At 33.3% G+C, this 14,614-nt stretch overlaps 2 protein-coding genes across 2 annotated transcripts; one reads left to right on the top strand and one right to left on the bottom strand.

The window, feature by feature from the left end:
- The first annotated feature begins 3,735 nt into the window (after positions 1-3,735).
- On the top strand, positions 3,736-9,269 carry HELRODRAFT_111131 (hypothetical protein). Its single transcript, XM_009018081.1, has 9 exons — positions 3,736-4,251; positions 4,615-5,182; positions 6,407-6,507; positions 6,833-6,895; positions 7,104-7,271; positions 7,623-7,719; positions 7,985-8,106; positions 8,303-8,422; positions 8,859-9,269. The coding sequence occupies exons 1-9, from the start codon at positions 4,189-4,191 to the stop codon at positions 9,015-9,017; spliced, it is 1,461 nt and encodes a 486-aa protein (XP_009016329.1). The 5' UTR covers positions 3,736-4,188; the 3' UTR covers positions 9,018-9,269.
- A 769-nt stretch (positions 9,270-10,038) lies between these two features.
- HELRODRAFT_153391 (hypothetical protein) lies at positions 10,039-10,281 on the bottom strand (the record flags this gene model as incomplete). The annotated part of the gene is made up of 1 exon (XM_009018080.1): positions 10,039-10,281. A coding segment is annotated over one exon (243 nt), but the record flags the coding sequence as incomplete, so codon positions are not given.
- Between the last annotated feature and the right edge of the window lie 4,333 nt (positions 10,282-14,614).

The following is a 14,614-nucleotide window of genomic DNA, read 5'->3' as shown; positions in this document are numbered from 1 at the left end:
TATGCCACAAGTGTATATCGGGCAAACCAAAAAACAACTGTTTAAAATAGGTTGCCCGAGCGTCACTCTGGATAATCAATTAAGTGGTTGATAAATAGTACGTATTGTAGTACCAAATAAAATATATCCAGTTTTGTTTAAGTTAAGTTTAAGATTATCAGAAGGCACCCATCATCATTTTTAGTTCATCATTTATAGCAAGAACAAGATTGTTAAGATCAGAGTCTGATGGAAATGAGTAGTATCGTTAACTAAAAGAATAGATTTCAGAATTTTAGAAGAAGAGTTTACAAAATCATTAATAAATATGTTAAAAAGTAACGGTCTTAAAATAGAACTTTTTATTATTATATTATTATTTTTCATTTGTGTCTGCTTGGCTTCTTTTTCACAAATTTCAATTTTCATTTCAATGTGTTTTTCTTCAAATCAAAATTTCTATTTATTTAAAATCCAAAAACACAAAATGAAAATAACAGATTGTGCGGATTTATGGAGATCACATAAGAATAACATAACTTGTAAAAACCACTGTGAATACAATAATCAATTTTAAAATAAGAACACACATATATACAAAAGTTGATCAATTAACTAGAAGTATGACTGACTGGTGTTACCCATTACAGTTAAGTCATTAACGTATGCATAAGCAGTTCAATTGCACACAATACAACATATAATCATAGTACTTAATTAAGATAGTACATTAAAAGATTAAAAGTAAAGGTAAAATTGAATTTAATTGTCCAAGTTCTACAAATTATTACAATTTACGCTTCCTAAAGTTGCCTCTTGTTCTTTGAGCAGAATTAATCACTATTTTGATTCAACTTGAAATTGTTCATATTTTTACTTGAAAATTTAGTTTTTAGAATCGCAGAATTTATTTACATCCAACCGAAAACATATATATATATACATATAAATATATATATATATATATATATATATATATATATATATATATATATATATATATATATATATATATACAGTAAGAATTGTCTAATTTTCCTTTTTCAAAAGAGGAGAAATTGTAGCACGCTTTAACATAGCCGGAAACTCACCAGTACGTAAACATAAGTTTATAAAATCAGTCAAATATTTTGAAAACAATCCTACATATTTTTTGAAAAAGTGTGAAGGAACACAATCCAGTGAACATGTTTTAGATGGAGAGTTCAAAACTGCTTCAATTTCGCTTTCGTCATAAACAGGAAAAACTGAAAACAAGTTGCTGCAGCAGACGCCAGATGAATGATTAAACTTCTCATCATACACCATCGATTCTCGTACATTTTTAATTTTGTCATAAAAGAATGTAGCGAAATCGTTCGCTTCAAAATTGGTAGATGAATTTGAAGTTTTTTGCACAACAGTTCATTTACCACAGTCCAAATTTTTTTAGGATTTCTGTCATTTTCAAAAATGATTTTTTTCCAAAACAAATTTTTTTTTCTGGTTGAATAAAATATTTTTTGATCGCAGAGCATTTTTCCACACCTCCTTATCATGATGATTTAAAGTCTTTCTGTACTTTCTTTCCGAAACGAAAAAAACAGCAAAAACAGCACTAAATTAAACTTTTAAACGGAGAAAATATATATATATAAATATTTGTCAAAATTTTCTCTATCAAATGAAATTAAATTTAAACTAAATACTCGATTTTAAACTATGAAATTAAGAAATAATACGGAGCAAATCAAAATGCTGCCTGCACGGCCTGCACGTGCACGTGTGTGCCCCAAACCAACTTGAAAATGGCTGAGAGAAGTTTTTCAGTATGTGGACCGGCCGTTTGGAATAGTCTACCAAGTTATCTAAGACAGCCTGAACTGACAGAAAAATTGTTCAAGAAATTATTTAAATCATTTTTGTTTTCATTATAAGATTTGGTTTATCGTAGCAATTCATCTGTTTTTTTTTTATTTTATTTTTAGACAGTGCTTTTGAGAAACAGTTTGTTTGTAATTAGCGCTATACAAATTTTCGATTAATAATAATAATAATAATAATGCAGTGAAGGAAAGGAAGGAATAGATAAAGATGTGAGTGTGTTTGATCTGAAAGAGCATGATGATCTGAATGTTAGACCGGGCATGGTGGCTGTGAGGGTTGGAGGATTTGCTGACAACAAAGTTAGTTGAATGATTTTTCCCAGATAACACTCCACTATGCACTTGCAATGTTTCGTTATTCACCTCCTCATTTTCAGTAAAATATTTTAATAAACATTGAGCTCTTATTTTACATCTTGGAAATAATAGTACAGGTGATTGATAGCAACTGCTTTATCAATCAGAGTGTTATTATTAACTATTGATATTTGTTTAAATCGAATTATTTTATTTGTTTTGACTATTTTTTTTAAACTTTGTTCAATAGAGTCAACATTTTAAATTTAATCCTTTAAAAATTTGAAAAATTGTGTAAAGGTTTCAGAAAAAGTGGATGTAGTAGCAGGCAGCTCGACTTACACTCCAGTTGGAGGTCAGATATTGGAGTTGGGTGTCGATGGTCGATTGCTGATACAGTGGGCTGACGCATCAACATCCTACTGCAAGCCACTTGACCTCTTCTTTGTCGGTCTAGATGTAAGGATTTGTTACATTGCGTATTTTTGAAACATTTCAGAAATTTAATGTTTTGTGATGTTTTTGAAATATAATGCTTATAATTTTGTGTGTTTTAAATTTTTATTTGGCGTAGTTATCATTGTATACGGAGTACACTGCACATAATTCATGAACAGATTTGGTGCCATGATCTCTTATTGTCATTAGACATACTTTCATCGGTGCCGCTCTTCCTTTTTCAAACTTTTACAATCACTTCTCGAGACTGCCATTTTTAACTCTTTATATTATTTGTTTAGAGTTTGTCAGATGCTAACGAACTTTATAATATAAAATGTGTTCATTTAAAAAGTGTTACAGCACGAAGTTATGATTAAATTATTTAAACTCTTGTGACTTTATTTACCGCAAGATGTCAGATGTAGAGGAATCAGATGATGAATATGAATATGAACCTGACGATGAGAGTGACAGTGATTCAAGTAATTCATCGGAAAGTTGTCAGTGGGAGACAGAGGAGGAGGTTGAGATGAGCTCGGCTGAAGAAGCCAAGTTCAAGTCACCTCATCAAAGGTTCTTTCCTTGCTTATTGTCCCCTCTGTCGACTAACTCTCTTTCGTAGTTATAGAAATAGTTTTTTAATTCTTCATCAATAACATTAGTAATAATATTATTTTTATAATTATTATATTAATGTTTAGAGCAGTGATTCACTTGTTTTCTTTTTTATATTTTGTTTTGTTGTCATTCAATTTTTAAATGAATATTCCTTCACGACAGCAAACTCAACACAACCGAAGATGTTAAACATTTGGAAAATATGACGAGAAACTGCGAATTTTTTGTTTCGTCTGTTAAAGTTCTCAAGAAGTATCAGAAGTCACTTAGGGAAATACTGGAACGTATCCAGGAGTTGCCAGGAGATGAGTCCAATTCTGTTAGATATTCTCTTGCATCAAATACATTTTCTATTTTCTAATAGTTAATTTAATAAAATACAAAATTTTGTTATTGAGAATCAATTTTTTTAATTTTTAATAATAACTTGATATTCTTTTTTATTGGTCTCATAAAATTTAAGAGGGGAGTTTTTGTTTGAAAATTGTCATCGCTATTGTGTTAGACTCATTAATTTACAAAACAAACCACTCAGGTGGAAGAGGACTTGCTCACCTCACGAAACATCCCGACATCACCCATCAGTTCTCCAGCCACGTCACCCAGTACAACTTCAGCATCATTTTCAGCTGCAGATTCTTCCTCTGGGTCGAAGCCATCATCAGCGAATGTTACAACTACAGTTTCTTCCACTTCCTCACTAACCTCAATTTTAGCTGCTTCATCGACATCAGCAGCCTCCCGCAAGTTAGCTCAACCACTATCGATAAGCATTCCATCGGCAGACGTGGAGCAATGTTTCTTGGAGGCGTTCTCACATGCTGATCAGCTGTCACAAGAGAGTCTCCAAGTGCAAGATAACTTCAGCTTAAGTGTTGATGACTTCATAGTTTTGGTGCTCGAGTTGCAAACTCTGTACAGGACATTCTGCAGGCTGGAAAATGTGAAGAAAATCAACTGTTTGCCTCGTCTAAAGAAATACTTCGAGATGGCTAATGACAAAATGGAAAGTGAACGGATCAAAGACTGGTCTTTCAGAGCTATTCATAAGGTTTCCGTTATAATATAATTTATATTATGCATTATTACATGGTTCTGATTTTATTGTTATGTAAAATATCTTGGTTATATTTTCTAAGCTGAGTGAATGAGGCGGCAATGAACGTCTGCTTCATTTGTAGAAATTGATGTTAATAATATATTCTCAATGGGATTATATGTTACAAAAGTAACAGATTTATTTTTAAAATGATGGCACTCAATGTTGTAGAATAATTATAATCAAAATGTAATTAAATCACTTCTCTACATTAGTCATTGCTCCGATATAATAAATTAAGTATTATGTTCCTTTAATAAATGACTTCCAGTTAATTACAATTAATTTCAATTAATTAATTGAAATTACTTTCAGGCAAAATGCTTGTATGAGATGAATTGCAAACGGGAAAACACACAAAATGATGATCTGTCGATTTGTGAGAATGAGAATCAAAAAAGCAAACAAGAAAACGAAAAACTGACTCCTGAAGAGTTTGCCGATTATCCCAAGCCATCATCTGCTTCACCGCCAATTGATGTCAGTCTGAAACCTCAACCGGATAATACAACTTCCTCACAACACAAACGTCGAGTGAAAGCCTATGAATCCATTAAAGAATTTCAGTCATTACTAGCTGAATTGCTTGTAGAGTTTGAAAACAAAGAAGCTTACTACAAAGACCTTCTTCTTAAAAAAAAAGATGAAAAAACAGAGGGCACTGATGATGTAGCGTCTAAGATGACGGATGGTGAAGAAGATGATCTCTCACACGTCAATCTCATGAAACTTCTCCTCGATGTTGATAAGTCTAGCGATTCGTTTGAAGATGCGGAAAAAGAAGTTGAATCCATCGTTGAGGATGAATTCTTCTCATGTCCAAGCACTGATCTTTCACCACTCACTCCAGAAGTAAACCTGAAAATTGAATTCAATGAAAAAGGTTTTATCATCTTTTCTATCAGTTTTTCTTAAAATTTATATATATCGGCTATGAGTTTTTGTTAGCGATGTATCGAATGATGAATTTGGTCAAAGACCAAATAGAATAGTCGATCCACTATTCTGCCAAACACTGAATACTGAAAAATCCGCAATTTAGATTAAAATTATTTCTTGGAATGAAAAATAAGCTATTGAGAAAACAATCAACTATTCCTGTCTATACAACAATTCTACATCGAGATAGTAATCATTCTCTTGATCAAATTCATCTGTTTTAACAGCAATGATGGCCAAAAAAAATGTTCGCTTATACTACTCAACAACTATATTTTTGGAATTCAAAAAAATTATGCCTTAATAGAAAATTGCTACATTCGGTCTCTAAAAATTGTCAAAACTGAATGTCAAAGTTTGGCTAAACATTCATTGGGGCCACACATTCAGTGCATCTCTAGTTTTTGAAACTTTGAAAAAACATTTAGGTATTTAATGTTGTTGTTGTTGTTGTTTCGAAATAGCACTGTTTTTGAAGCCATTAAAATAGAGAAAGTCACATCGTTTCAATATCTAGGGGATGTTCTGGATTGTACTGGAACAGCTGAAGCTGCTGTTCGAGCACGCATACGTGCAGCCTGGAATAAATGGCATCTCCTTGCCTCTAAATTTATGCGGCGTGACATCCCACTACCACTACGATCAAGACTTTATAAATCTGTGATACGTCCGGTGTTGTTACATGGTGCAGAAACATGGCCAATGACAACCAAACTGGAACAACAACTTCAACGAACCGACATGAAAATGCTCCGATGTCTGCGGTGGTTTGGTCATGTCAAACGAAGTAGAAACAGTGGCATAACTTCTCTTGCAGATGTTGAAGTACCTGGCACACGTCCCAAAGGCCGTCCAAAGAAGTCCTGGTCGCAAACAATCGAGCAAGACATGAAAGCTCTAAATTTAAATGAAATGGATACAACTGATCGTCTAATTTGGCGCAAAAAGTTGATGGCAAAGAAAACAACGTCCTACCTCGGGAAACCGGGTCTCTGGACGCAAAACGAAGATTGATTGATTGATTGATGTCTGTAGTTTTAAAGTTTAAGAATGGTAGAAGTAATGTTTATTTCTCAAAATGATGTTTTATTGTATCATTTTGCATATATGTTGAATATCATAGAGTGTTTTAATGCAACTAGAATTGTAATTTAATATGTGCTTTTAGGGTTTGCAATGCTCTCCAGTTCACCAGATCATCACCATTTCAAGTCATCCACTCACAATCCTTCCAATCAAAAAACTTTTCTCAATGCCGTTAAAAAAGAAGTATGTTTTTTAATGTGTGTGCATGTGCATGTGTGTATATTTGTGTGTGCTTGTGTGTGTGTGCAGACTTGAGATGATTGATAGATGAAAAGGTGAAGACACGACTTGACGTTGGGCAATCATTTCAAATAAGTTCCTGAAAGAGATCCTTTTAGATACGTGCACTGCCTATAAAAAAAGATGTGGCTTACAAAATCTTTGTGGGCGAGCAAACCCATAGCAGCACTGTTCCTCTGAATAAATGTTGCCAACCAAGAACGATGGTGGTGTATGATTTGTGGGTGCTTGCAAAAGTTCTGCATAAATGTTTCAAACCCCATAACAGATTAATCTGTTGAAGGGCAGTCTTCCTCTGGGCATTTTTGTCAAAGGATACGATTCCAGGATGGTCAGTTTTTATTCAAATGAGTTAAAAATATTTATAACATCAAGAGTTTTTATGATAATTATTTTTGAATGTTTTTACAAAAATATATATGTATGTATACTGTATATAATTCCATAATAACTCATCCAAATGATGTCGTGTGTTAATGTCTGTTTTATGCCTATGTCCCAAAAGCATTGTTATTCAGTTTCGTTATGTTATGAAACAGGACTTGTTCAGTGTGATGATAGAAGGCCCTACGCACACTCCGTATGAAGATGGTCTCTTCTTCTTCGATGTCCAGCTTCCTTCAGATTACCCCAAGAATCCTCCAAAGTTCTTCTACGTCTCCTACTGCGCCGACCGATTGAATCCAAATCTCTATGAGGATGGGAAGGTTTTTTAAACGTTTGCAAATTCACGTCTCGGTTTATTTACAGGAAATATATGAGAAGGCAGTAATCTAAATGTCATATTTAAAGAATATTACAAAATGTTGTAAAGGAGGATGGTGTTGTAAATCCCCTTTGTTTATTTGTGCGAGTTAAAAGATAAGATACACATTCAATTGGTATTTCACTACACTTTATGTGGCAATGTTTCCGTTACATTAATTTAATAAATCAACTCATGTACAAGCAAACGAAAAATGTTTAAAATTAAAATTACTATTTATTTTTTTATTATGAGTAATAATTTTCTGATTGATTTGACGGCTAACGATTGTTTTCCATAATCGTAATTGCAGGTTTGCGTCAGTTTGTTGGGCACCTGGTTAGGGAAAGGAACGGAAATTTGGAATCCCAAAGAATCGAATCTCCTTCAAGTTCTTGTTTCTATACAAGGTTTAATCATTTAGCGTCCCTAACGCTGGGCATGTATAGGGTGCATAGTACATTCTCTATGTATTCATTTTTTTTAGCTGTCTAATATAGTTTTAATCATTGCCAAACTGGCGCAGATCAAGCAGATCAAATTATTAGTATTAAAGTATTAGAGAAGTAAAATCATTGTTGTTGCACCGTTTAAAACTTGAAATCAGTGAGACTTATATTGTAGGAGAACTGATGATGGGGTGAATAATGTGAACGATACTATGTACTTGAACAGGTCTAATCCTTAACCACGAGCCGTACTTCAACGAGGCTGGGTACGAACGGCAGAAGGGTACACAGGAGGGACAGGAAAACAGTCGCATGTACAACGAGATGGTACTCATCAAACTTGTGCAGGTTCCTCATTATAAGAAATTCATCTTTTCAACATTTTCTCAATTTTTTTGTCTTATTTCTCCATACGATTATATTTATTTGCACAATGATATCACCGGAATCTGTCGCACCGTTATTTTTATACATGCGTACAATTATACAAAACAATACAGTGATATAAATCAGGCTGACACAAATTACAACCATGTGCATACAGGCGATGACCAAACTGTTACGCAGCCCACATGTCGCATTCGCCGAGGAAATTTATTGTCATTTCCGTGAACGGTCTTCTAAACTAATAACCAGATTCAAGTCATGGCTTCAGGATGCAACAGTTAGTTTGGAATTATTTGCTTCACTTTGAAGACTTGCATATATTGATTTGGACTTAAGCTCAAACCATAAGTTTTCAATTTTTAACCCTTCGAGCGTAAACTCACACAATCAGCATGATGAGCGCCAAATGGTCTTAACGCCTCTAACAATGTTTAAACATGAACTGAAATTGTTGTGCTTTCAGTTCAGTTGGATGTTGGGCTAAAAGAACAATGTTGGTAACGTCCTACACTTGTCAGTGTCATTTTGCTAGATTTAACTCGCAGCTAAGCAGCATCTTGGTCAACTTTGCATGGATTACAAAATGTAGAGGATTGTGATTTTAAATCATCTCAGCATTGACAAACAAGCGCACGATTATTATATATTTATTTTAAAAAACAATGACAATATGGTAGCTATCATTAAGAATTGTTTAATGTAATTCTTCGCAGGATGACCAGAAGCCAAGATCGGTTCAATTGGAGACCCACATGCCTAAATTTCCACTCTATCCCATGTCCAAGGGCTTTTTGTTGTCCCTTAACAGATCTCTGAATGAATTCATCTCGCTAGTCGCTTCCAAAAATATATACTCAGATACCACCAAATAAGTAACTTACTCACGTGATCAGGAAAGTGCGCATTATGTTTGTTCAAATATTAACGTAGTGTTGTTTCGTTTAATTTTCTAGGTGTAATATTTTCAGTGTTATTAGGTGATTTTGTTAATTTAATAACATTAAAATTTATGGTGAGTTACAAATTTTCCTTATTTATGTGAATCAATCTAGCTAGTCTAAATAAGTGATTTTAACATTTTTCGTGATAATTTCGCTTTTTCGAAAATAAAGTTCTCTCAGTTAGTTTACTTTGTTAACGTGTACAACAACGTACAATCTCTCAATTTGCTTCCAGCTTTGTCGATTGTGCTCTCGAGACCACTAACTTAGAATACATCCGAGACATACATCCACAAGTGCAAAAATTCCATGCTGATTTCTACGTTTAAACACTCAACATGACGATGGCTTTTTTTTTTCACCAACCGTATTACTATAGCGAAGAGTAAAACAAGGCTGATGTAGGCTTTGTTAAGTTGCCTTACACAATTAAAACGATAAAATGAAAACGTCTGTTAAAATCAGAGTGTCGAAGTTGGAGCAGTGGCGTAGCTAGGGTCTTCTGCGCCCGGGGACAAAACAAAAAATTTGCGCCCCCTACATAAGATCTGTCAAACTATATAAAATATAACTGTCGTACTCCGTATTTGAAGTAGGCTACACTCCGTGACGCCTATATACAATGCATCTCAGTGTATTCATGTTTCTATATCCATATTGCACCTTACACCATAATTGTATTATTCTTTCTCAGTTCTTAACTATTATATTGTAATACAAAATATTAATGATTATCATTTAATCATTTATTTGGCAAAAAAAATGATTATGATTAAAAAAAATGATTATGATTGATGTATATAATTAGATTCTTCCAAGTAGTTTTTATAATTCTGTATTTTTATTGTCCGCTGAGTCAGAAGTGTGAAATAAAAATTATTAAATTTAAAAACAAAACAACAGCTAAGTATTGTCTAGAAATTGTGGTTAGGAAATGAGCAGAATTTTAAAGAAAATTTATTTTTCTTGCTTTTACTGCAGCAAACTGGTTAATTATATCATCAAAATAAATCTGTTCAAGAACTTCCCTCTCCACACTCATTAGGGCCAGGTCGCTGAGTCTATCTTGTCCCATGGATGCTCGAAGAAAGGAAAGAATTATTTTTAATTTACTGAAGGATCGCTCACAGCTGGCAATCGAGACAGCTATAGTAAGAAGGATTTGTAGAGCAACACGCAAATTTGGAAAAACATCTTCTCCGTAACTAATAATGAATGACAAGAGTTCTGTAGGAGTCTTTGGTGCAGTATCCTGGCGGGTCTCAAGGAGCATTCTGCAGTCACATATTTCATTTAATAACTCAATTCCTTCAACATCAGAGTCATAAAAATTTCCAAAGTCAATACAATGCTGACGGAGACTGTTAAGATCTTTGTCATTCAAAAGTTTGTCTACATCAAGTAAGAATCCAAATTTGAAGTTCAGATCTTTGAGACAAGTAAACCTTGTTGTCATCTCCTGTTCGAGTCGATCTAAAATACTCTTCATGATACGAACAATTTCTTCTTCTGCCGAAAGTCCTGCATCTCGGGCAAGTTCTCCAGGCATCCTTCTCCGTCGCCTGATTCTACTTTCTACAGCCACAACCCATAGCTCACATTTTTCCTTTGCTTTTAGCACTGAATCATTGCATATGTCTTCACGAATTCTTGTAATATCCATGTGCAGAGATTCAATATCCAAAGACGCTTCATGGAAATTCATTGTTGGATCTTGAAGTCTTTTCTGAACACGGTCGATTTTTTTGAGTATGTCATGCCAGAAAGGAAGGAAAACTAAGAAGTTGAAACTAAGAATACTTTGTAGCAGAATTACAGCATCGCCTCTAGTTTCTTGTGTTTCAGTTGTATCTTCAGACAGTTTTTCCAGTAGACTGACTATGTTATCAAGTCCATCATGAATTGCTTCAACACATTCTGCTCTAGCACTCCATCGTGTTTCTGATTCACGTTTGACTGTGATGGTCACTGCTTCTTTAAGTTTTTCCCATCGATGGGTTGATCTTGAAAAGAATAGATAAATTTTCAATGGTGCCAAAAAAAGTAACTACAATTGGATCTTGACTTGCAGCATGCACCCCTGACAAGTTTAAGCTGTGATTGTCACAATTCACAAACAATGCCTTGTTATTTTTTGTGCAAATTCTTTGCTGAACTCCAGATAAATGCCCCGACATAACAGCTGCATTGTCATAGCATTGAGATCTACAATTTTGTAACGGGATGTTGTCAGATTCCAATCTTTTTACGATAACATCTTCAATCGAGGCTGCATCTTTTCCATGAATTTCGATGTAGCCAAGAAATGACTCTTTTATTACAACCTCCCTCTTATCAAAATTTATGTCAACATACCTGATAACTTCAGACATTTGCTCCCTGTGTGCCAAGTCAGGAGTTGAACCAAACAAAACAAAATCCCGTAGTATTTATTTTTTCTGATGTTAATCAGCAATTGATTTCTCACATTCGAAGCAAGAATGCTGATGAACTCATTCTGAATTTCTGCAGATAAATATGTAACAGATCCTGGATTCTTTCTAGCATGGTCAAAGTGTGACTGCAAAATTGGGTCATACTGAGCTAGAAGTTGAAGAACAGACAAAAAGTTTCCTACATTTTTGTCTCCTGTGGCATCAAGTTTCTCAATATGTCCACACAATCCCAAGTTTTGAGTGGCCAAGAATTTTATACAATTTAGTATTCGCTTCAAAACATCTCGCCATCGTGCAACCTCTGACTGAACTTCAGCTTCAAGAGATGTATCGATTGTTTTCCCTTGAATCAATCTGCGCTCTGCTTCTTTCCATGCATTAAATGATTTCCGGTGGAAAGGATTGTTCTCGTGAGCCGCTAGTTTCTCTGGCTTCCTCCACTTGCTGAATCCATTAGATAATTCAAAAGATGATTTATTATTTGCACTCGATGAGGGAAATAACAAGCAGCAAAAACAATACACTGCTTCATTCAATGGTGAATAAACTAGCCAGACCCGATTCACCTCATCTCCCTTTCCATTGGCAAGTCTCCGCTTGAACCATGGCTTCGTCATAGAACGGCCGTCTTTCTTAGCAAATGGACCATTATTATTTTGAAATACATTAGAGCCTCGAAATACCATTTCTGTGCAGAGCTGTTGAGAAATTATAGGCAATTGTGACGTTTGGTCGAAATCCAAATAGCCAACATCCCCAAACATAAGCACAGCTGGAATTGGATTTGGTCTATGAGAAATGACATCATTTTCTTCTTCTACTTCAGAGTTAGATGAAGTTGATAAACTGCTACTGTTCTCTATGTTTTGCTGATTCTGCTGTACACTTGGTTGATCATTGAATTCATCAACATCAGTATCCTGAGGCTGTTGGCTTTCTTCTGATGTTGACTTTGCCTTCTTCAAAAAACAATCCAGGAGTTTGCTGGACTTACTAGCTTCTCTTGTTTCATTTGCCTTTCTTTTTCTTCACTGAGCTCCACTAGGCCTTTTTCCAAACATATCTGGGATTAAGAAAAACTTTTATATAGGATACACAATATTAATAAATAGTTATTTATATAATTAACAATAATTAAATTTTCTAGTAAATTTTAACACAAGTTTCTTAATTTTATCCCTGAGCAGTTTACTGTGAATGCCCAGTGGCGTTTATATGGAGGGAATGGGCAGTGATGGGCAACTAACTAAATATTTTTATTATTACTTATATATATATAATATATATAAGTAGTTAAACTAATAGTTATAAACTTTTTTCAAAAAGTAGTTAACTAAACTAAAAAAAAAGTAGTTAAACTTTTTCCAACTATTTTGCAACTATTTTTATATTTACTTTTTTACAGACATAATCTAAAGTGGCATTAATACTAACATAACAAACTATTCAAAACATGTCTTTTCAAAGTGAAGTATTAAGCTGCATTTCAAAAATGCGCTAAAAATAAAATCATTAACTAACATAACTTGTCATCATAAAATTTAGGCCAAATAAATTATTTAGTGTTTAAAACCAACCTAATTGAATATAGACAATTACATAAATGTATTTATTAAAATATTTTTAACAAAACAGCAACAAATTTTAAAGATTAAAAAACTAACCAACCATCAGCGTCAACCTTCAACACAGAGAGGAAACAAGACATCAAACAGTCCGAAACATTGGTAAAGACCAAAAACATTGAATGTACTTTGCTTTAAAAATATGGAAAGCTTAACTTTTTACAAATTAAAATTAATATTCAAAAACCATAAGTCAAGACATGGATAAAAGATATTTATCTAAAATATTTTAATTAAACTATTTAGTTAGCAACTAAAATATTTTAGTTAAACTATCGTTTTAACTAAACTATTTTTTTTTAGTTAAACTAGGAAGGAAACTAAAAAAAGTAGTTAAACTATTAGTTTGCAACTATTTAATTAAACTATGCCCATCACTGGTAATAGCAGGTATTTGTAGGCAGCTATACTGACTAACCCAATGCAGCTATACCACAAAGATACTATACTATAGACTATAGAGCATAATCTATACAAGCTTTTAACTGCACTGTGACTGACCTGTTCTAAAGGACAGACACAGAAATTGCTAGGTAAAGCAAAATAATAATAAAAAAACCTTTTTGGTCACTGATATTTTGGTCACTGATATTGTGCTCCCCCAGCCCTGCGCCCGGGAACAACTGTCCCCCTCTGCCCCCCCTCATTACGCCACTGAGTTGGAGATCTTGGACGGAGTCGGATTTTTTGATGAGCTGGAGATCCGACTTCGGAAAATGTTATTAATTTTTTTTCTGAAATTTTTTTTAGGATTGTGTTTTTTGGAAAATAAATGTGTGTAGCAATAAATAATTATCCTTAATACGGAAAATAAATGCTTAATAATTTCAATAAATTCAAAATTTTTTTCAGTTTTAAAACATAAAAGTATAATAATTTTACTAAGAAAAACAATTTTACCTTCCACATTCATTTTCAAATATCTCTATCCAATCAGAAGGGTTTTGCTTTTTATTGAATTTCTCCTAAATAAACTTTTTTTCAACCTCTCATAGCTTAACGTTATCATTCAGATTTAGTTTAGCTTCTAATTCTTTAATTTTTTCATTTAGAAAATTGATTTAATCTAATCAAATTTTTCTTCTAATAGAATATTGACTGATTTCAAGTGTTTTTTTTAAGTATTTCTTATTTACTAGTGATAATAAGGTGAAATTATGATGTAGATCGAAATTTTTCTGGAAGTCGGAATTTTTTGAAAGGTCAGAGTTGGAGTCGGGAATTGGATTTGTGTATTTATATATAACCTATATTTACTTATACCTCTTAACCTAAATTATCATCTACATAATATCATTTACTTTTAAAAAGTTAATTTGTTCTCAAATTGCACATAGTTAAAGCGCAAAAAATAATATATATTATATGTGAGTTAGTGCAAATGCTTAAACAATGCTTGCTGTTGGAAATCTATAAACGCATGCATGCATGCATATATATATATATATATATATATATATATATATAT

Source organism: Helobdella robusta (genome assembly GCF_000326865.2).
Source record: "Helobdella robusta unplaced genomic scaffold HELROscaffold_20, whole genome shotgun sequence".
Classification (NCBI taxonomy): Eukaryota; Metazoa; Annelida; class Clitellata; order Rhynchobdellida; family Glossiphoniidae; genus Helobdella; species Helobdella robusta.
The sequence above is the reverse complement of the archived record's forward strand: the minus strand, read 5'-3'. Positions and strand labels throughout refer to the sequence as shown.

Coding starts and splice junctions, on each gene's coding strand:
- HELRODRAFT_111131 (XM_009018081.1), top strand. CDS start 4,189: ATGGCTAATGACAAAATGGAAAGTGAACGGATCAAAGACTGGTCTTTC. Junction 5,183..6,406: donor AATTGAATTCAATGAAAAAG/GTTTTATCATCT, acceptor ATGTGCTTTTAG/GGTTTGCAATGCTCTCCAGT. Junction 6,896..7,103: donor AAGGATACGATTCCAGGATG/GTCAGTTTTTAT, acceptor GTTATGAAACAG/GACTTGTTCAGTGTGATGAT.